At 42.6% G+C, this 21729-nt stretch overlaps 1 protein-coding gene across 1 annotated transcript in view; it reads left to right on the forward strand.

Annotated features, from left to right (window-relative positions):
- Positions 1-21729, forward strand: part of MMRN2 (multimerin 2) — a 50959-nt gene that overhangs the window by 13560 nt on the left and 15670 nt on the right. Inside the window, exons 2-3 of the mRNA XM_077823292.1 lie at positions 16974-17096; positions 19934-20040. Coding sequence (XP_077679418.1) covers positions 16974-17096; positions 19934-20040 — 230 coding nt within the window. The remainder of the gene's footprint in view (positions 1-16973; positions 17097-19933; positions 20041-21729) is intronic.

Genomic DNA, 21729 nt, shown 5'->3' on the forward strand with positions numbered 1-21729 from the left:
AGAGTCATTACCTCTCTAATCTGCTGATGGAATCTGGAACAAGTGAGAGTGGGCATCCCCTTCAACATTCCCACACCCAGTGCCACCATCATAATAGACTCCTTTTGGGTTGGGGTGCTGACCTGAACTACCATGCCATAGAAGGTACCCATAGGAAGCCACACTGCACATCAATCTATTGAAACTGAGTGCAGTCCTGATGGCATGCAGGGCTTTTCTTCCACTTATACACTCACTCCATATGCAAGTAATGTCAGACACTATCACCGTACATATTGATTTACATAAACAATCAGGGTGGAGCAAGATCTCTTCTCCCTTCTCTGGAAACAGTCAGGCTTTGGAACTGGTGCATCAGAAACTGCATCACTATCCAAGCTGCATACCTTTCAGGTGCTCAAAACTCTTTAGCACGCAACTAAATGTTTAGTCATCAGACACCAGTCTACAGACTGTAGTAGTGGGTGGTGCAAAGCTCTGTCCTGAGCAATATATTTGCTCAGTGGGGAACTCCTCAATGGGATCTCTGTGTTCCAAACAACAGAAAACTTCCTCTGTATTGGTCCGGATGAGCTATGGGTCCCATCTCTCGGGATGATGCTCTCCTGTTGTCATGGACAAACCAATTCAGTTATGCCTTTCCTCCCATTCCTCTAGTACTACAAGTCTTGAGAATGGCCCTGTCGTGGCAGATCTAAGTCATTCTCTTAGCACCTAACCGGCCCAGTTTTTGTTCCCGGAGCTTCTGAGAATGTCAGTCCATCTTCCTGTCAGGATCTCCCCATTCCCCGATCTCCTAACGTAGGAAGGGGGCAAAATCAGACATCCCAACCCACACTCATTCCACCTCATGGCCTGGTGTTTGGATGGGCATCAGAACCAGAATGCTTGTTTGGCCCCCTGTTCAAACTATTGTTACTTAAAGTAGGAAAGACTCAAATAGGACCTGCTACTTAGCTTAGTGGCGACATTCCTGTTCCTGCGCTCAGCATAATCAGCCTTCTCCAGATATCCCAGTGTTTTAGATTATTTCCTGTCGTCATTAAAAAACTTGGGTCTTTCCATTAGCTCACTGCAGGTCCATCTCGCAGCCATCAATGCCTTCCTTCCTCCAGGTAGACAGACATTCCATTTTCACTCACCCCACAACAGTGAGATTCATGAAAGACTTAGGACTTTTCTGCAGTGGACAAATCTATACCTCAAAGGGATCTCAATCTTGTCCTATCAGTACTCACCAGACCATCATTTGCATCATTAGCAACATGTTCCATGTCCCACGTATCCATTAAAGTTGTATTATTAATAGCTATTACTTCCTCCACAAGAGTAAGCAAGATGGCCGCCCTCATAGCAGACCCACCATATACTATATTTCACAAGGAAAAGTTCTCTCTTTGACTCCATCCTCAGTCCCTCCCCAAGGTTATTTCTGAATTAATTACATATCAACCAAATGATCCACATAAGCTTTCTTCACAAAACCCCATGTTTCTGCCAAAAAGAAAAGCATTCATTCCCTCAATGTCAGATATGCCTTGTGTGATGCTGTATGGAATCTGGGGGACACTTTAGGATATTATGAATATTGTAAAATTGAAATGAGCTGTGCCTAATATGCCGTGTAAGATAGCTGCAAAAAATGTTATAATTTGGCAAGTATGATAATCTTATTCATATGTTTGTATCACCTTTGTATTATGAGTTACATATATGTAGGGTATAACTATTTCCAAACTTGTGCTGTGTTTCTGGGTGACAGTCCCAGACAGATTGGCATCAGCATTAGGCCTGCCTGATGGCCCATCAAGGGACATCAACTGTACAATGAACCCAATAAAAGGAACAAGGATACTTTTGAGCCAGCAAGCCATGTAGGGGCATGCCTATGGACAGAACTGTAAGGTTTTTCCATGCCATGTGCTGGACAGCTTGTGTTTGGAACAAAGGAAGTACAAGCCACATGGCAAAAGGAATATAAAAGGCAACTGCATCATCTTCATTTTGTCTTCAGTCCTGCCTCTTACCTCTGGGGGAACTTTGCTACAAACTGAAACTCTGAAAAAAGGACTGAATGACCCATCCAAGCTGTGGATGTATTCCAGAGGGACTTTCAAGTTAGCAAACTCACCAATACTGCTAAGAACCTGATACATAGACTTTGAATCTTTATATGTATGTGATTGCTTTATCATTTAACAACTCTCTTCTTGTTCTTTCTTCATTCTTTATAATAAACCTTTAGTTTTAGATACTAAAGGATTGGCTGGCAATGTGGTATTTTGGGTAAGATTCAAACTTATATCGACCTGGTAATGTGGGTGGCCCTTTGGGATCAGAAGAACATATGTGAGCAGAGTTTTAAAATAACTTTTCACTGTACTGGACCTATGTGCTGACTGGGAGTCAGAGAACTGGAATGCAATAAAGGGAGCTGTGTGATTTCTTTCTTTTTTTTTTTGTTGTTGTTGTTTCTTGATAACTAGTGTGGGGGGGGGATCAGAAGCACAGTTTATGACTGGTTGGAAAGTTTAACTTCAGTGTTACCCACCAGTCTTGGGAGTATCTGCTTTCCCTTTTGCAGCCAGACCTTGGCATGTCCAGTGAGGACTACCCCTTGCACCCTGAGTCACACCTTGTTCTACCTGTAAAGGACCACACCTATCAGAACATCACCAGGGCTATTTCTTGCCATAGCAGAAGAGTAGCGAAGACAAGCATTATCCTGTGAGAGAATCTCTAAACGGATTTCTGGGTGCATCATCACATTCTGCCAATTAGTGCATATCCGTCCATTCAGGCCTCTGCTGCAGACGAATCTTTGCTGCCAGCATCCTCACACCCCTCTCCACTCTGAATACTGCTCGTCAGTTACCCACATGTGGAATACACGTAGGAATCGGCGTGTGAAGAAGAAATGGAGGTTATTTACCTATAACTGGAAGTCCTTTGAGATGTGTGGTCCCTATTTGTAACCCACTACCTGCCCTCCTTCCCCTCAGTTTGCATCTTACTGGATTCGCGGTAAGAAGAGGAACTGGAGAAGTGTCGGCCCATGCTGCTTCTTAAGCCCTCAGCCTAGAACAAGAAGAACTACTGAGCACGTGTAGGCCAACAGACAATGCTTGTTAGAATTTCTAATCTTGGGCGCATGGCTCACATGCATTCCCACGGATGGAGACCGCATCTCAAAGAAATTCCAGTCACAGATAAGTAACCTCCATTTTTCACATGTGTTAGCAGGTCAAATTAAAGACTACAGGGGAACCAAGTGTTTACCTTGATCTGTTAACTTGTGTCAAAACTACAAACCACCTTGTCTTCACTAGAGTTTTAGCTCAAGTGAGTTCACATGAGTGAAGAATACACTTTTTTTCCTAATAAAGACAAACCTAAATGTTTGCAGGATGCGGAGCCCGAGAGACACCTAGATTTGCTGCTGAAGTAAGAGACTAATGGTTATGTGGAAAAGGCAGGACACTTGGATTAAAGTAAACTAAAAGATGGGCACATATGTTTTGAGAATACATTCAACAAGCAGAACTGAGAAAGTAACTGAGAAGCGGTATCTAATGGAGTAATAACAGATAATGGGTCACATTTATTCGTGGTGTAACTCTGTCAGTAAAGTTACACCAGGCATTAATTTGGCCCAATGCTTGGGTTCAGCACAGACTGCAAAACATGAAAAACAACTAAAATATCCAACTATTTGTGGCACTGGGTTGCTGGTGAGTGCAGAAGGCAATGCCTTCGCCTGCAGATGTGAACCAAACATTGCTTTCCACCACGCTGCAGAGAAGCCTTTCCCACTTATTCCATCAACAGAAAGTCTGTCTTATTCCTGCCCATTTGTCAGGCAGTGACTTGAATCAAAGTGAAACTGTTCAGGAGGGAATGAAAAGCAGATGGCGTTAGACCAGCCATAAAATTAGTCTATCCAATGAATAAACCTAGACACAGTTTCACAGGAAGCCCAGAAAAAAAAATGTAGACGTAGAACACAAAGTTTTTGTGATCCCATAAACAAGCTGAATAAGGAAACAATTTGGCTCACTTTGAGAGCTATTCTGGGAACATTTAGGGCCTAATCCATAGCCAGTGAAGTCAATGGAAAGACTCCCATCGTCTTCTGTGAGTTTTGGCTCAGGCCCTTATAGACCTCTAAGTTGCTCCTTTAATATCAGAAATAAACTTTTATCCTTGATCCTAATGAAACCTGGGGATTTTTCTTAATACAAACCATACCCTGAAAGGAAACTGTTGAAAAGAGCTAGGCAAAATAATTGCAATAAAAGGCTAAACTGCTTGCTCATCTGCCTATACTGCACTTCAATACCAACTTGAAAAATGACCCTCTGTTGAAAGATGAGTTGTAAACTTTATGGAACAGGACAACAAGAAAAGATATGGTGATTAAATACAAAATGTGACACTCATGCAACCTTCAGGTTCCACTGGTAAGCGCTCGAAAGTCAGGAAATGCCTAAATCAAGGTTAACTCCAAAGAATGGAGAAGTGAACAGAAGGGTGTGAATGCCGTCAAAGAGAAATTCTATTTAGCAGCTGTCAAACTATTTGCAAGTATTTTAATCCCTATTCATCCAGCTTTAATGCTGGTAACTGTTCAAAATAAGCAGCAGGCCTTACCTATTACTGACCCCAATTCTCCTTTACTTCACTTGAACAGTTTAAAGTGGGTTTAAACATACCTCTGGTATAGTGGGGTGTTCACTGCTGCTACATATCTACCCATATAGGCCTTCTCCCAGCCCCTGGTAAAGGGGGTGGTTTTGGCCTTGCTGAAGGAGGGGAGCAACCAGCAGGAGTCAAGGCAGTAGTGCACTGAGCTCTGGCTCTTCTGTGCTGGTCTAATAGCTCATAGAGGACCACTGCAGAGTCTGCAGCGCAGGTGATTTGGAACTGTCTGCTCACCAGGTCTGTTTTGTGATCTGTTTATGAGGGTTTCAGGCTGATAACTGGAATACCTACTGAATCTGGACACTTTTGAATAAATATATGTGCAGTCAGTTACTCCCCTCACGCCACCCCGTGCATGCATTGTTTTAGATTAACAACTCATAAGGAACTTGTTGTTTTGGAGCAGTATCTGGGAGGGGTAAACAAATCAGCACAGATGATGATGACTCATGGGGTGTGGATTGTTTTCACTGGGAAAGAACAAAAGCACTAGAGCAAAAGAGTCCTATTTTAAATGCAGGTTTCCACATGATTGCACATCCCTGCCTGAACCTGGCAGACTTCACACAGAATGGATCCAATACTAGTTAGAGTTGGCAGTTGAGCAAAGTTGCATTGTTAGCTCAGAAGAATGTAGTGAGTCTCTGAGCGGGAAAGCCTCTCCCAATTCTGACTTGCAAAGCACACAGGACCCAGCCCAGGCTTTCAGCTCTGATTTCAGCAGTAAGGTCCAAATCCTCAAAGGTATTTAGGTGCCCAGTTCCCACTGATTTCAAGCCTCTTTCAGTTTTTATATCATCCTTTATCAGTCAAAGCTATTTGAGCCAAATGATGATCCTCAGCTGGAGTAAATTGGCGTCGCTCTGTTGACTTCAGCTGAACTACCCTGATTGATGCCAGCTGAGAATCTGGCCTTCAGTGAGTAAGGACAGGATAAAGACTTCAGGATTTGGCCTACGGTGTAGTCCAGTGAAAAGCAGACATTTCTATGGCATGGTCTACACTTTCAAATTGTATCAGTATAGCTTGTGTCACTTAGGGATCTGAAAGTCCACACCCTGAGTGATGCAGTTAAACTGACTGAGAGCGCTAGGTTGACAGGAGAATTCTCCCATTGACCTAGCTACTGTCTCTCAGGGCTGACAAGAGAAGCCCTCTTGTTGGAAAACGTAGTATCTTCTCTGAAGTGCTACAGAGGTGAAGCTGTAGACAAGTCCTAGGTCCTCTAAGTCTCCCTCCCACCACACAGGGCCCTAGAGCATGGGCTCCAGCTGAATCTACACAGCAATGAAACCAGACATGCCAACTCTCATGAATTGATCATGAGAGATGAAATTTTTAACTAAAATTAAGCCTCACTCATGATCTTGCGATAGAACACTCAAATGTCAGGATTTTTTACCAAGATGAGTGAGGCTTAATTTTAGTTAAAAATCTTTGTCAGCCCCAGGACCCACCTCTTCCCACTGCCACGGGATGCACATTGTTTTGGGGAGCCACTTCAATACACCTCCTCTGCCATGATTGTGTATTGCCTCTCTCATCAGCTGCTTGGAGCAGTGCTGCCCAAATGGCTCAGCTTCCACTAGCACCTCCTTCTCATTTCCCACTGCTGCTGCTTCTGACCAGGAGTAAGGTAGAGTTAAGATTCCATCATCTTCCTGTGCATCCCCCAATCCTGAGTGAGGGCTTCCTGCAGGAGGGCAGCAGGATATGAGGCAATAGCTGGGCCACAAAAAATATGGGGCATTCATTGACTTTTGGGGGGAAGTAAAGTTTTGTGCAGCTCTATGCGTGACGTTCCTCATCAGCGAGCAAATCTTTAATGTTCCTCATGTGGTTGTCTCCCCCTCTGCCCCAAACAGTGGCAGGGGACCATTTAGGGGAGACTAGTGACTTTTTCACATTGGTGAAAAATGTCCTGCATGGAGCTGCACAAACTTTGGCAGCGATGGAAACAAGTGACTGCCATGGTCTGGGAGGGCAAGAGATACTGGCGATACCTGCAGGCCCTGCTCCACAATTGCATAAAAATAAGAGCTCTTTGCATTATTGAGAGAGCTCCTGCAGGAGCCAAAATCCTCTTCCTTTCCATAAATACGCAAGAGTAAACAGTACTGTGTTAATCGCACATACACAGGGAATAGACAGGGGGAGATCAAAAATCAGAAGGTCGAATACAAAAATCATGATTTCTTTTATAAGAACCTCGTGATTGTTAGACCAATCATGATTTTTTTTTTTTTTTTTTTTTTTTGAGTCTCATGATTTTTGAACGGTTGAGGTTGGCAATACTGTGAAACAGCCCCGCAACCCAATCCCCGCGAGCCCAAGTCAGCTGGCATGGGCCAGCCGTGGGTTTTTTTTTTTTTGCTATGTAGACATACCCTGAATCTCCACTCAGCTTTCAGAGTACTGCCGGATTCCTCAAATTCCAGGGGCCACTGGAATATGTTGATTTCCAAGAAAATAATTTTGTTTAGCGTCAGGGATAGCGGAAGTCTCAAAAGCAATCACATTTCTTTCTAAGAGTGTCAAACTCAGGGAACAAAAAATACTCTGCATACCCTGACAAACCCAAAGAGTGTGGTTTGGTGAACCTTCCTAACAGTGAAGTCTAAATCTTTTTCATTCAGCTGTGTTCCCCATACCATTTCCACTCCTGTGCTGGCTTCCTTCCCTCCTACTAATTGCTAAGCTGCTCTCCTGGCAGGTGACGTCAGTCTTTGCTTTAGTGCTTGACATGGTTCCCCATTGTTTCTGCAGTTGAGTCTCTGAGGCAAACTTTTCCCATGTATGACACTAATCAAAGCTTTAGTTCCTGTGTTCCCATTAAAAAATATACTTCTTTTTAGTTCTGCTGTTCTTTATCAGACACAGCCGTATTCCCTAGACAAACAATGTACTCATTTAATGCAAGCCCCATTGAAATAATGGAGTGTAAGAGTCTCCTGACCTTTCCAAACAACACATCTGACATTTACCGCATTGTACAGGGCTTTATTTTATTTTTGTTTTTAGTAACTAGCTGGTTTCTTATGGGAAAGTAGTTTTATATCAAAACACCACATTGTATGAAGGGAACAGTAGCACCTTTCCGGGCTTAAGATAAGCTATAGTGCCATAGTTACATGGCTCTATCCTATACACACTTACTCACATGAGCGAAATGTTGCATCCAACACGGGAATTCTCTGTTAGTCCTTGTCTTAACATATAAAGAAGAACTCATCACAAAACTAAAAAATAATGGTAACTTAGATACAAGTGATCATGACTTGATCACATTTATAAAGTTTGAACAGAATAAAGTCAGGACCAGTGATATATATACTTGGTGCATTAAAAGGGCCAATTTCACAAAGCTGAAAACAATTATGAGCAAGATCAGCTAGGAGGAAGAATTTAATTTGAAAAATGTGAATGATAACTGAGAATTGTTTAAGAACTATTTACTAGATGCCTTAAAAGCTGCAATCCCATCATCAAGAAAGGCCATATTGGTTAAAAAACTGACCAAGTTTAGAGGGGAAGTAAAGGCAGCTATAAAAAATAAAAAATTAATATATAACAGATGGAACAAAATATATAACAGATGGAACAAAGGGGAAGTTGATAGTAATAAATATAAATCAGAAGCTTAGAATTATAGAAAATTGATAAGGGAAGCAAAGGGACACAAGGAGAAAACTCCAGCCAGCAGAGTTAAGGACAACAAGAACAACTTTTTAAAAGTATATTAGGAACAAAAAGAATCCTAACAATGGCATTGGTAATGGTAGAATTATCAGTACCTAATGCAGAAATATTCAATAAATTTTTCTGTTCTGTATATGGGAAAAAGACAGATAATGTAGTCATATCATTCCACTAGTATCTCAGGAGGATGTTAAACAGCAGCTCCTAAAGTCAGACATTTTAAAATCAGCGGGTCTGGATAACTTGCATCCAAAAGTTTTTAAAAAGCTGGGTGAGGAGCTTGCTGAACCATTAATGTTGACTTTCAATAAGTACTGGAACACCAGGGAAGTTCCAGAAGATGGGAAGAAAGCTAATGTTGTGCCAATATTTGAAAAAGGTCAACGGACTGATGTGAGTAATTATAGACCTATCAGTCTGACATCAATCCTGGGCAAGATAATGGAGCACCTAATATGGGACTCGATTAACAAAGAATTAAAGGAGGCTAATGTAATTAAAGCTAATCAACATGGGTTTATGGAAAATAGATCCTCTCAAACTAACTTGATTTTTTTATTACATTAAAAGTTTGGTTGATAAAAGTAATAGTGTTGATGTAATACAGTTAGACTTCTGTAAGGCATTTGACTTGGTATTGCATGACATTTTGATTAACAAACTAGAATGATATAAAATTAACATGGCACACATTAAATGGATTAAAACCTGGTCTCAAAAAGTAATTGTAAATGAGGAATCATTATCAAACAGGTATGTTTCTAGATGGGTCCCGAAGGGATCAGTTCCTGCCCTATGCTAATTTTTACTAATTTAAAACAAATTATTAATGATCTGAAGAGAACAAAATCATCACCGATAACGTTTGCAGACGACACAAAAAATTGGGGGAGTGGTAAATAATGAAGGGGACAAATCACTGCTACAGAGTGATCTGGATAGCTTGGTTAGTTGGGTGCAAGCAAACAATATGTTTTAATACGGCTAAACATAAATGTATATGCCTAGGAACAAAAAGGTTGATCATACTTACACAGTAGGGGACTCTATCCTGGAAAGCAATGACTCTGAAAAAGATTTGGGGGTCCTAGTGGATAGTCAGCAGAACATGAGCTCCCACTGCAATGCTGTGGCCAAAAAGGCTAATGTGAGCCTTGGATGCATGAACAGTGGAACCTCAAGTAGGAGTAGAGAGGCTGTATTACTTCTGTTCTCTGTATTTGGTACTGTTGCGACTGCTGCTGGAATACAGTGTCCATTTCTAGTGTCCACAGTTCAAGAATAATGTTGATAAATTGGATAGAGCTCAGAAAAGAGCCACAACATTGATTAAAGGATTAGAAAAAATGCCTTATAGAGATACACTCAAAGAGCTCAATCTATTTAGCTTAACAGAGACAATGGTAAGGAATGACTTGATTACAGCCTAAGTACCTATATGGAGAACAAATATTTGTAATGGGTTCTTCAGACAAAGGTATAACATGATCCAATGGCTGGAAGTTGAAGCTAGACAAATTCAGACTGGAAATAAGGCATATATTTTTAACTGAGAGAGTAATTAACCATTGGAACAATTTACTAGGGTCATGGTGGATTCTCCATCATGGACAATTTTTAAATCAAGATTGGATATTCTTCTTAAATATCTGTTCTAGGAATTATTTTGGGGAAGTTCTATGACCTGTGTTATACTGGAGGTCAGACTACATGATCACAATGGCCCCTTCAGGCCTTGGATTCTATTACTCTATTAAAACTGTTTGCAGGATCAGGCATTGTCATAAATATAAAGGGAAAGGTAAACACCTTTAAAATCCCTCCTGGCCAGAGGAAAAACCCTTTCACCTGTAAAGGGTTAAGAAGCTAGGATAACCTTGCTGGCACCTGACCAAAATGACCAATGAGGAGACAAGATACTTTCAAAGCTGGAGGGGGGGAGAAAAAAAGGTTCTTTGTCTGTGTGATGCTTTTGCCGGGAACAGAAAAGGAATGGAGTCTTAGAACTTAGTAAGTAATCTAGTTAGATATGCGTTAGATTCTGTTTTGTTGAAATGGCTGATAAAATAAGCTGTGCTGAATGGAATGTATATTCCTGTTTTTGTGTCTTTTTGTAACTTAAGGTTTTGCCTAGAGGGATTCTCTATGTTTTGAGTCTGATTACCCTGTAAGGTATTTACCATCCTGATTTTACAGAGGTGATTCTTTTACTTTTTCTTCAATTAAAATTCTTCTTTTAAGAACCCGATTGCTTTTTTCATTGTTCTTAAGATCCAAGGGTTTGGGTCTGTATTCACCAATGCAAATTGGTGAGGATTTTTATCAAGCCTTCCCCAGGAAAGGGGGTGTAGGGTTTGGGGAGGATTTTGGGGGGAAAGACATTTCCAAGTGGGCTCTTTCCCTGTTATATATTTGTTAGACACTTGGTGGTGGCAGCAATAAAGTCCAAGGGCAAAAGGTAAAATAGTTTGTACCTTGGGGAAGTTTTAATCTAAGCTGGTAAAAGTAAGCTTGGGGGTTTTCATGCAGGTCCCCACATCTGTACCCTAGAGTTCAGAGTGGGGAAGGAACCTTGACAGGCATATAATATGGCAGTGAACAGTGCTACTTTGTGGCATATCAGATGCCGCAAGATAATAAATTAAACACCAAATCCCAGAAGATTGTAAAACAGGGTTAAACTGCAGATTAAGATAAAAAATGTGACTCTATAAAAAGGGCAGACCTGCTCCCTTTGTCTGTTCAGCCATACTGGGTCAGACCAAAGGTTCATCTAGCCCAGTATCCTGTCTTCCAACAGTGGCCAATGCCAGCTGCCCCAGAGGGAATGAACAGAACAGGTAATCATTGAGTGATCCATCCCGTCGCCCATTCCCAGCTTCTGGCAAACAGAGGCTAGAGACATCATCCCTGCCCATCCTGGATAATAGCCATTGATGGACCTATCCTCCATGAATTTATCTAGTTCTTTTTTGAACCCTGTTATAGTCTTGGCCTTCACAACATCCTCTGGCAAGGATTTCTGCAGGTTCACTGTGCGCTGTGTGAAAAAATACTTCCTGTTGTTTGTTTTAAACCTGCTGCCTACTAATTTCATTTGGTGATCCCTAGTTCTTGTGTTATGAGGAGTACATAACACTTCCTTATTTACTTTCTTCTCACCAGTCATGATTTTATAGTCCTCATCCTATCCCCCCTTAGTTGTTTCTTTTACAAGCTGAAAAGTCCCACTCTTATTAATTGCTCCTCATATGGAAGCCATTCCACACCCCTAATAATTTTTGTTGCCCTTTTCTAAACCTTTTCCAATACCAATATATCTTTTTTGAGATGGGGCGACCACATCTGCATACAGTATTCAAGATGTGGGTGTACCATGGATTTATATAGACAAAATATGATATTTTCTGTCTTATTATCTGTCCCCTTCTTAATGATTCCCAACATTCTGTTCGCTTTTTTGACTGCTGTTGCACATTGTGTGGATGTTTTCAGCGAACTACCTATAATGATTCCACGATCTCTTTCTTGAGTGGTAACAGCTAATTTAGACCCCATCATTTTAAATGTATAGTTGGGATTATGTTTTCCAATGTGCATTACCTTTGCATTTATCAGCATTGAATTTCATCTGCCATTTTGTTGCCCACCCAGTTTTGTGAGATCCTGTTGTAGCTCTTTGCAGTCTGCTTGGGACTTAACTTCTTGAGTAGTTTTGTATCATCTGCAAATTTTGCCACCTCACTCTTTTCCAGATCATTTATGAATATATTGAATAGGACTGGTCCCAGTACAGACCCCTGGGGGACACCATTATTTACCTCTCTCCATTCTGAAAACTGACCATTTATTTCTACCCTTTGTTTCCTATCTTTTAATCAGTTACTGATCCATGAGAGGACTTTCCCTCTTATCCCATGACAGCTTACTTTGCTTAAGAGCCTTTGGTGAGGGACCTTGTCAAAGGCTTTCGAAAATCTAAGTGCACTGTATCCACTGGATCCCCCTTGTCCACATGCTTGTTGACCCCCTCAAAGAATTCTAGTAGATTGGTGAGGCATGATTTCCCTTTAAAAAAACCGTGTTGACTCTTCCCCAACAAATTACGTTCATCTATGTGTCTTGACAATTTTGTTCTTTACTATAGTTTCAACCAGTTTGCCTGGTACTGAAGTCAGGCTTACTGGCCTGTAATTGCTGGGATCACCTCTGGAGCCCTTTTAAAAAATTGCTCTATAGCTGTAAAATGTTTGTTCTGAAACTATGGTCTTGTCTACACTACACGGTTTTGTCGGCAAAAGGCATTTTTTGCTGACAAAATAGTGGAGGTGCACACACTACAAAGCTACTTTTGGTGGCAAAACTCTGGTATTTTGCTGAAAAAATAAAACTGCCTCGATGAGAGGCATAAAGCTTTTTGCAGCAAAGTTAAAGTGACAAAGCGTCAGTGGAGACGTTGCTGTTTGCTATGTCACCATAACTGGCCTCCTTCAATATTCCACAGTACCCACCGTGACCACTCTGCTCACTGTTTTGAACTCAATTGCCCTGCAGCCATGCACCCCTCCCCTTTCAAAGCTCCAGGAAGATTTGACATTCCTCAGCCTGGAATGCTCACAGAGCTGCTGAGGATGCTGCTCCTGGCAGCTGAGCAGCTATGGGAGAACTCGGAATCATAGAACCATTAATATGGAATTGGCAGGCAGGCAGAGCAAGCTGCTGCTGCAGGGGCAGGGAGGGGAGAGACTGCTCTGCTGTGCAGAGCCAGGGGTTGGGGGGGTTGTTGCCCCCCCCCTGCAGGATTGGATGCTCAGGCTGCTGTCTGAACTTAGAGAGACAGCATGCCAACACACTGTCCCCCAACACACACCACACACTTCCCCAACACACACTGTCTCTCTCACATATACACACTCTCCCCACACAGTCTCTCACACACTTCCCAACACACACTTTGTTTCTCACTCTCCACACACACACTCTCCACCTCTCCCCTCCCCCATACTTCAATAGAAAAGCAGCTGGCAATCTAGTAGGATGCCCATGGAACAATGGGATTGAGAAACCTGCATCATGTGATGCTGTACCTGCCCCCTGAGGCATAGAAAACCCTTCCCAAAGCACCCTGCAGCCAGTTGCACAGTGAGGTATCTACCCACAGTGCACTGCTCTCTTTGTCAATGCAAGAGCTGCTAGTGTGCATGTGCGCTGCCGACACAAGGAGCATAGTGTGGACATGCAACAGCATGTTAATTAAAGTGCTTTAATTAAAGTGGCATAACTTTTGTCAACAAACTCTGTAGTGCAGACATGGCCTATGTAACTCACCAAAAAGGAAAAAAAACCAAACTTCACCTAATGCAAAATGGGGAATTCCTACAGAAGGTGTTATCTCCTGCTCATCAGGAAAGACTATTGAATCCAAATGGGCCATTGTAGAACAAAGACTTTGTTGATTGCTCCCCTCCATCCACCCATGAAGAGGTTAAGTGCAGAGGCACTTATCCCATCGGTTTGAATTCTGGGGGAAGGGAATAAAAAGGCTTGTTAAAAGAGAAATTATGATTCCTTTGCTGCCTGGACTCTGAGGGGTGAGGAGTCTCTAACAGTTTAGCTTGGGTTAGCCCTAAAGGACACAAAGTTTGCTTATTATAGAAGTTTCTGTTATTTTTTGGAACCGAATATTGTAACTCATTTGTATGTATGTTACCTGCTTTAACCTGGTAAATACTCTTATTTCTTTTTCAGAGCTAATCCTTAGTTTACTATAGGATTAGCTACAAGTGTTCTCTTTGGTGTGAGTTCTAGAGTGCAAATTGACCTGGGTAAGTTATTGGTCCTTTGGGACTGAAAGTAACCTGAATATTTTGTGATCTTTGGTGTAAAGTGACCATCTTTCACAGAGTCAAGCTTGCCTAGGTGGCAAGGAAGATTGGAATGCCCAGGAGACTGTCCGTGAATCCATGTTGAGGCTGTATAGTGGCTTAGCAGTTTACACTTGTTACTTGATTGGTGAAATCTAAGTATACAACTCACAATCAGTTTAGAGTTTGTGCCCTGCTTCTTAACAGTCTGTCCTGAGGTTGGTATTCTTGCTTATGAGTCACTCCAGACAGCATGACAGTAGTCACTTCTAAAAATACAGGGTAATTCAGGCTCCATGGCTCATTTGGTACTTGGCCCAAGATTGCTAATTAATGTCACTTGTAGAGGTGTTTTTTTCTAATGGGAATACTCATCCACTAGGAAATGATGAAAACCACAAATCTGTTTGAAACTGATCTTCTAACAACCTTAATCTCCAGAAGGTGATGCTGTGAATAACAATGGATGAGGCTCTGTTTCAAAGGAATTGTTACAGTTCTGCCCCTGAGCATGTCAAGTTTCATTTGCAACTCTTATGGTTCAAAAGGCAGAATTCAAGTAACCTGCCCACTGGGAGACAGGTTACTTCATAGATCTTAAGACCAGATGGGACCATTGGGATCATGTAGAACTCCTGGGTAACACAGGCCCATAGAATTTCGCCAAGTGATTCCTGTGTCATAAATGCCGAGTTTCATGAGACAGAGTACCACAATGCATCTGCAAAACACTGTATCTTAGATTGAAAAGTCAGATTTAAATACTTCCCTAGGGGGACACTGTTCATTAGGTTGTTGAGACAGTAGCCTCTTAGTTCGTCAACTTTCCAGCCTGTTTGGTTAATGGACGCTTAGAGAGCCTAGCCTTTGTGAGTCAGTTCTTGTGGAGTTAACACTGCATGTAATATTCTTGTGTTATTTTTGGTGAAAAACTGGCATTGGATATGTGAAATAGCCACATTGATGGAGACCTGTGTTAATTAAACAAAAGGCACTAGACTGTCTATAGAAATATGGTCTGTAAAATGTTACGGCTGGTTCAATAGACTCTTCCTCTGGAAATTATTACAGCTAGAATGCTAGGCAGGGAGCCCAGTTTCCTTGCCATTTGGGACCCACTTATCTCTCTTGCTCCTTTTTACAAGCGCTAAACTGACATGGTGCCATTTCTGTTCATTACTGAATTGGTGGTGTTGTTGCTTGGTTCCCTTACCGTTTGAATAATTGCTGAACCTTCTTGCATAAATGCTATCTGAACTAGGATGTTGAACATGCTTCCATTTTAACACTAATTACAAGCTGATTTTCCCAGGATGATGTTGTTAGTTCAATTTCTTATTCAAGTTCATGTGTAAACTGATTCCTCTTCCTTCCCACTTTGACCTTTTCCCTGCCCTCTCCATTTTTGTTGTTACATTTAGTTATTGGCCTCACCTATGAAATTTTCAGTTCAGAGCAACTGTCCAGGGTGGATTATAAAGCCTTGGAAATAGAGACATGCTGTGTAAAATTATCATAAGAATGTAGATGTCCAGAAACATAATCTACTTGCCCACCCTTAGAATGACCATGAGACTGAAAAAATAAATGATACTGTACTCACTTTTCTAAGATGATTTTCCCTTGGGGAGAGGATTTTTTCAAGGCTGCTGTAATTAATATCAAACAAGACAAACATTAAACAAAATAATGGTCTAGGAACAGTCTATTAGTGGAGTTTATAGTTATCTAGGGCCTTAGATTTTCAGAAGCAGTCTCCCCTTGTATATCCAAAATTGATACCATTTAGATGCCTAACGACCTGATTCAACATGCCAGTCAAGTTATTTGAGGTCTAAATGACCTCAGTCAGCCAATAAAATACTTGCAGGTAAAGCTTTGAGCCTGCAAACTGAAACCAAAATTGAGAGGGTTGGAAACATGGCTCAAGGTCATGATAATGTCCCAAAATTCAGAGACTCCTTCTTTGTATTGAACACTAATACACATTACCATCCCAGACCAAAGCAAATTAAGTACAAAGAAAAGCTTTGGCAGAAATTTCCATTTTCCCTGGCAGGGCCGGCTCTAGGATTTTTGCAGCCCCAAGCAAAAAAAATTTTGGCCAAGCAGCTTTTTTTTTTTTGTCCCTCCCCCAGGCGTGCAGCATTTCCCCCACTGCTTCCTGCGGCTCCCCCTCGCAGTAGCTCACCTCCGCTCCGCCTGCTCCGCTTCTTCCCCCTCCCTCTCTCTCAGGCGAGGGAGAGGCAGCGCGTTCAGGGGAGCAAGCGGAGGGGAGGGGGTAGAGGAACCGCTCCCCACCCCAGCTCACCTCCGCTCCCTCCCCGGCGTGCGCCACCGCCCGGCTTCTCCTCCCTCCAGCCTCAGGCTTGCCGCGCCAAACAGCTGTTTCGTGCGCAGCAAGCCTGGGAGGGAGGGGGGAGAAGCAGAGGGGCGGCTGCGGGGCGCTCAGGCGAGCAGGCAGAGGCAGAGCTGGGGCGGCGGGGACACATTTCTAGGGGCGGCAGGGCCGGCGCCGGAATGTCACCCCTAGAAATGTGCCGCCCCAAGCACCTGCTTGTTCTGCTGATGCCTAGAGCCGGCCCTTGTCATCTTTCAGCTTGAAAAGGAGGCCCCTCTGAATGGCACACTTCCTTTGCATTGCTGTTATCAACAGGGATTTTTTAAATCTTTCCTTTCAAGTTCCTTCCCTGTGCTTTCCTCTCCCAGGCATTGGTGTTCCTTCATGAAGTCCCAGCTGGTGACATACACAGCTGCCTGCAAGAAAGAGAAATATGTGATTAAATCACAGCAGCCTTGTTCAAATGGAGCCCCAGACTGCCAGAAAATCATGTAAGTATCCTTAGTGGTATTATTATTTGTATTATGGTAGTGCCCAGGACCATGCTGCGTTAGGCACTGTACAAACACAAAACAAAGAGATGGGCCTGTCCCAAGGAACTTACAAGTATCAGCCAAGAGGCAACAGTTGGGTATAGACAGATGGCAGAGCTCAAGTAAACAGTGACGCAATATTGGCCAGTCTCTGCACACCAGAAGCCTCCTCATTGTCAAGTTTTTTGTACTAGTCACAGAAATGAGATTTTTGAGGAGGGGTTTGAATGGAGGGCAATGAGGTAGCTTTGCCAGTGTTTACAGAGAGTGCCTCCCAAGCATGAGGGGCTGCACAGGAGAAAGCATGAAGGTGTTTGTTTGAAAATTGAAAAAGTTGGCAGTGGGGGCTTGCATCATAGGCCAACTGGCAGTGAGCATCAACAGTTGATAGGTAGGGTGGGGTTTGACCATGAAGGGTCTTGAAAATGAAAAAAGCAGTTTGTTTGATGTGATAGCAAAGGGTTGGAAGCCAGTGGAAGGATCAAAGAGAAGGGTGAAAGGGTCAACGTGATGGGTTAGGAGAATGTGTTACAGTAAAATAAAACAAGCAGCCCCAACATCCTGCCTTTTTATATACCTCAAAATTAGAGAACCCAAGGAATATTTTTTTAATGTTCCCATTATCTGCTTCTTTGTTGGCTTCAGTAAGACCAGTGGAGGCAGCTAAACCTTCTTCTTTTACGTATTCAGGGTGAGATTTTCAAAAGTTCTTAAGTGACTTAGCGTACGTATTCACTGCAAAAGAAAGTGTGTTCTTAACTTGGGTTTGCCAATGTGTGTTAAAGTAACAGTGAAGACTTGGCAACTCAGCATTTAACTCAGGCTAGCAGCTCAAATTCAACCGCAGGCTCCTCTATAGGCTTTCACACAAGCTGTTAACTGAAATTAAAAGCCAAGTTGCCTTGTGTTCACTACTATTTCAACTTGTGTTAGCTAACACAGGTTAAGAATGTACTTTGTTTTGCAGAGAAGACATACCCGTAGAAGCACAAGTCCCATTCAAACCCAATTGGGACTTGTACTCCTAAATCATATGTGCTTGTGTGTAATCTGAATATAGCTTAGGCATCATTAATTGAGGGAAGAGTCCTCTACTAAGGGAGTCACTAACTGAACTGAGGCATTCTGAACTGATCTGTGCTTAAACACATTCAAAGAAAGGCTGAAGTCACAGATAAGAAAGGCTGAAGTCAGAGATCATTAAGACCCTGATCCTTAATGGCAAACTCTTACACATGCGTATTTCTATGCAATATGTCTCCATTGCCTTCAATAAGACTACTCACAATGCATAAAATTAAGCACAGTGTAAGTGTCTGCAGGTTTAGATCCTAAGATTGCATTGGGTACTATTTCCTGAGAAGATGATGTCTGTGCAAGGAACAGTGGCAAGAGCTTGAGGTACCAATACTGGTACATTTGACAGTGTTTGGGGAAACACTGGCTGAAAGAGAGACTTTCTGGTTAAAAATAATACACTTAATATCCACCCACACATTCTCACCCATGTTATTAATTTATTACATTTTAAAAAAAATCTTATTTATAAGTTATTCATGCATTAATTTGTCCATTGCTCTGAACAATGAAAGTAGACTGTCCAATTTTGTGTTTGTTTATAGCCTGTTTCAAGCCAGTTTTAAATTTTCTCTGGTACTAGCGTTGTGCTGCAAACGGCAGTAGAATGTCTGTTTAAATTAGTTTCTATTATAATTTGTTTTTAAAAGTCACAAGCTATTCCAGTTGGCATTTTGATTTTGAGTGAAATTTGGACCTGAACGTATAACCCTTCAGTGGTGTTTCTGATCGATACACCAACAACAAAAACTGCAATTGTGGGTCCCGTTAAGGCCACCATATAGGAGACCACAACACTTCTGGAATTTAGTCTAACTCCAACACTTGTGGAAGCAATTACAGTAGAACTTCAGAGTTACAAACACCAGAGTTACAAACTGACCAGTCAACCACACACCTCATTTGTAGTACACAATCAGGCAGTAGCAGAGATGGGGGGGGGGGGGGGGGAGGAAGAAAGGCAAATATAGTATTGTGTTAAATGTAAACTACTAAAAAAAATTAAGGGAAAGCAGCATTTTTCTTCTGCATAGTAAAGTTTCAAAGCTGTATTAAATCAATGTTCAGTTGTAAACTTTTGAAAGAACAGCCATAATGTTTTGTTCACAGTTACGAACATTTGAGAGTTATGAACAACCTTCATTCCTGAGGTGTTCCTAACTAGGGTGACCAGATGTCCCTATTTTATGGGACAGTCCCAATTTTTGGGTCTTTTTCTTATATAGGCTCCTATTCTCCCCCACCTCCTGTCCCGATTTTTCACACTTGCTGTCTGGTCACCCTATTCCTAACTCTGAGGTTCTACTGTACAGAGTGGAACAAGTTGTTGGAGCTCTGCGAATTAACAAATGGTAATCTCCACCTCTGAGTGTGACTGGCTTTACATTTGCAAGACACTACGGAAACTAACATTCAGTTGCTAACACTGGACTCCTTTATAACTATCACAATGATACTTCTTTTTTGCAAGAGGCCTGTGGCGAGGGGTTTACTTAAAAAAAAATATGAAAATCAAATCACAGTTCATGGAGGTGGAAAAGAGCACTCTCACTACTGTCAGAATGCTCTGTTGAGCAGCATGGATGCATGTTGTTGTTATTTGATTTCTTAATTTTTTGTACTAGCCATCTAGTACAATATAGGACCATATTCTCAGCTGGTGGAGATTTATACCAGTTGAGGATCAGGTCCCTAGTGTCATGTTTTTCATTTTCCAGGTATAGGGCAACTTTGAAGCCAGTATATCGTGTGAAGCAGAAGGTTTTAAACTCTTTGCACTGGAAATGCTGCCCTGGTTATATTGGCGAGAACTGTGAACACCGTGGTAAGGAAAGTTCAAAAGTGAATGTGAGAATTAAGACTAGACACCAATCATGGTGGGTTTTGGAGAGGCAGGGAGAACTTCTCTTTTTTAAATAATAAGACCTGGTCTACACTATGAGGTTAGGTCGAATTTAGCCATGTTAGGCCGATTTAAAAATGACTGTGTCCACGCAACCAACCCTGTTCTGCCGACCTGAAGGGCTCTTAAAATCGACTTCTGTGCTCCCCAACAAGGGGAGTAGCGCTAAAATCGACCTTGCTGGGTCGAATTTGGGGTAGTTCAGACACAAATTGATGGTATTGGCCTCCAGGAGTTATCCCAGAGTGCTCCATTGTGACAGCTCTGGACAGCACTTTGAACTCTGATGCACTAGCCAGGTACGCAGGAAAACCCCAGAAACTTTTGAATTTCATTTCCTGTTTGGTCAGCGTGGCGAACTCACCAGCACTCAGCAGCACAGATGACCATGCAGTCCCCTCAGAATGGTAGAGCGTAGAATGTTTCTATGCTCCCCGTATCATCTCTGTTCCTCAGGTTATCACAGATTAGAAAGTGAAAAAAACGCACTTGCGATGACATGTTTTCCGAGCTCATGCAGTCCTCCCACACTGACAGGGCACAGCTTGATGCATGGAGGCATTCAGTGGCAGAGGCCAGGAAAGAATTAAGTGAGCGCAAAGAGTGGAGGCAGGACGCGATGCTGAGGCTAATGGGGGAGCAAACGGACATGAAGCATCTGTTGGAGCTTCAGGAAAGCCAACAAGAGCACAGACCCCCGCTGCATCGACTGTATAACTGCCTACCCTCCTCCCCATGTTCCATAGCCTCCTCACCCAGACGCCCAAGAATGCGGAGGGGAGGCTCCGAGCACCCAGCTACTCTACTACAGAGGATGGCCCAAGCAATAGAAGGCTGTCATTCAAACAGTTTGATTTTTAGTGTGGCTACAATAAGCAATGTGGCCTTGTCCTTCCCTCCTCTCCCACCCCACCCGGGCTACTTTGTCCATTATCTCTCTTTTTTAAATTAATAAAGAAAGAATGCATGGTTTCAAAACAATAGTTACTTTATTTCAAAGGGGGGAGGGTGGTTGGCTTACAGGGAATTAAAATCAACAAAGGGGGCGGGTTTGCATCAAGGAGAAACACACACAACTGTCACACCGAAGCCTGGCCAGTCATGAAACTGGTTTTCAAAGCCTCTCTGATATGCAATGCACCTTGCTGTGCTCTTCTAATCGCCCTGGTGTCTGGGTGCTCAAAATCGGATGCCAGGCTATTTGCCTTAACCTCCCACCCCGCCATAAATGTCTCCCGCTTACTACTGTCCAGGCTTCATGAGCCATGGGAGCAAGGGTAGGCTGGGGTAGGTGCGACCACGCAGTGCTGCTGGCTGCGAGAGCAGCCTGAGGCAGAAGCCTCCAGTGTGCATGATATTGCAGGCAGGACTGAATCTCCATGAGATGAAACTTAAAGAAGAGAATGACCTGGAGTCTCTGACTCCCATTTGGTGCACATAGAATAGCGATGTTTGTCCAGGCACCCCTGATCAACCTCATCGAGGTCTGCCAGGAGCACCCAGGAGACATACGACGGCTATCAGTCCTACTGCACTGTCTGCTGCGAAGGGAAAGAGCTGCTGCTGTGAAGCAATGCAGTACCACGTCTGCCAGCAGCACCCAGGAGATGT

The sequence above is a fragment of the Eretmochelys imbricata genome, chromosome 7 (genome assembly GCF_965152235.1).
Source record: "Eretmochelys imbricata isolate rEreImb1 chromosome 7, rEreImb1.hap1, whole genome shotgun sequence".
NCBI classification, from domain to species: Eukaryota; Metazoa; Chordata; order Testudines; family Cheloniidae; genus Eretmochelys; species Eretmochelys imbricata.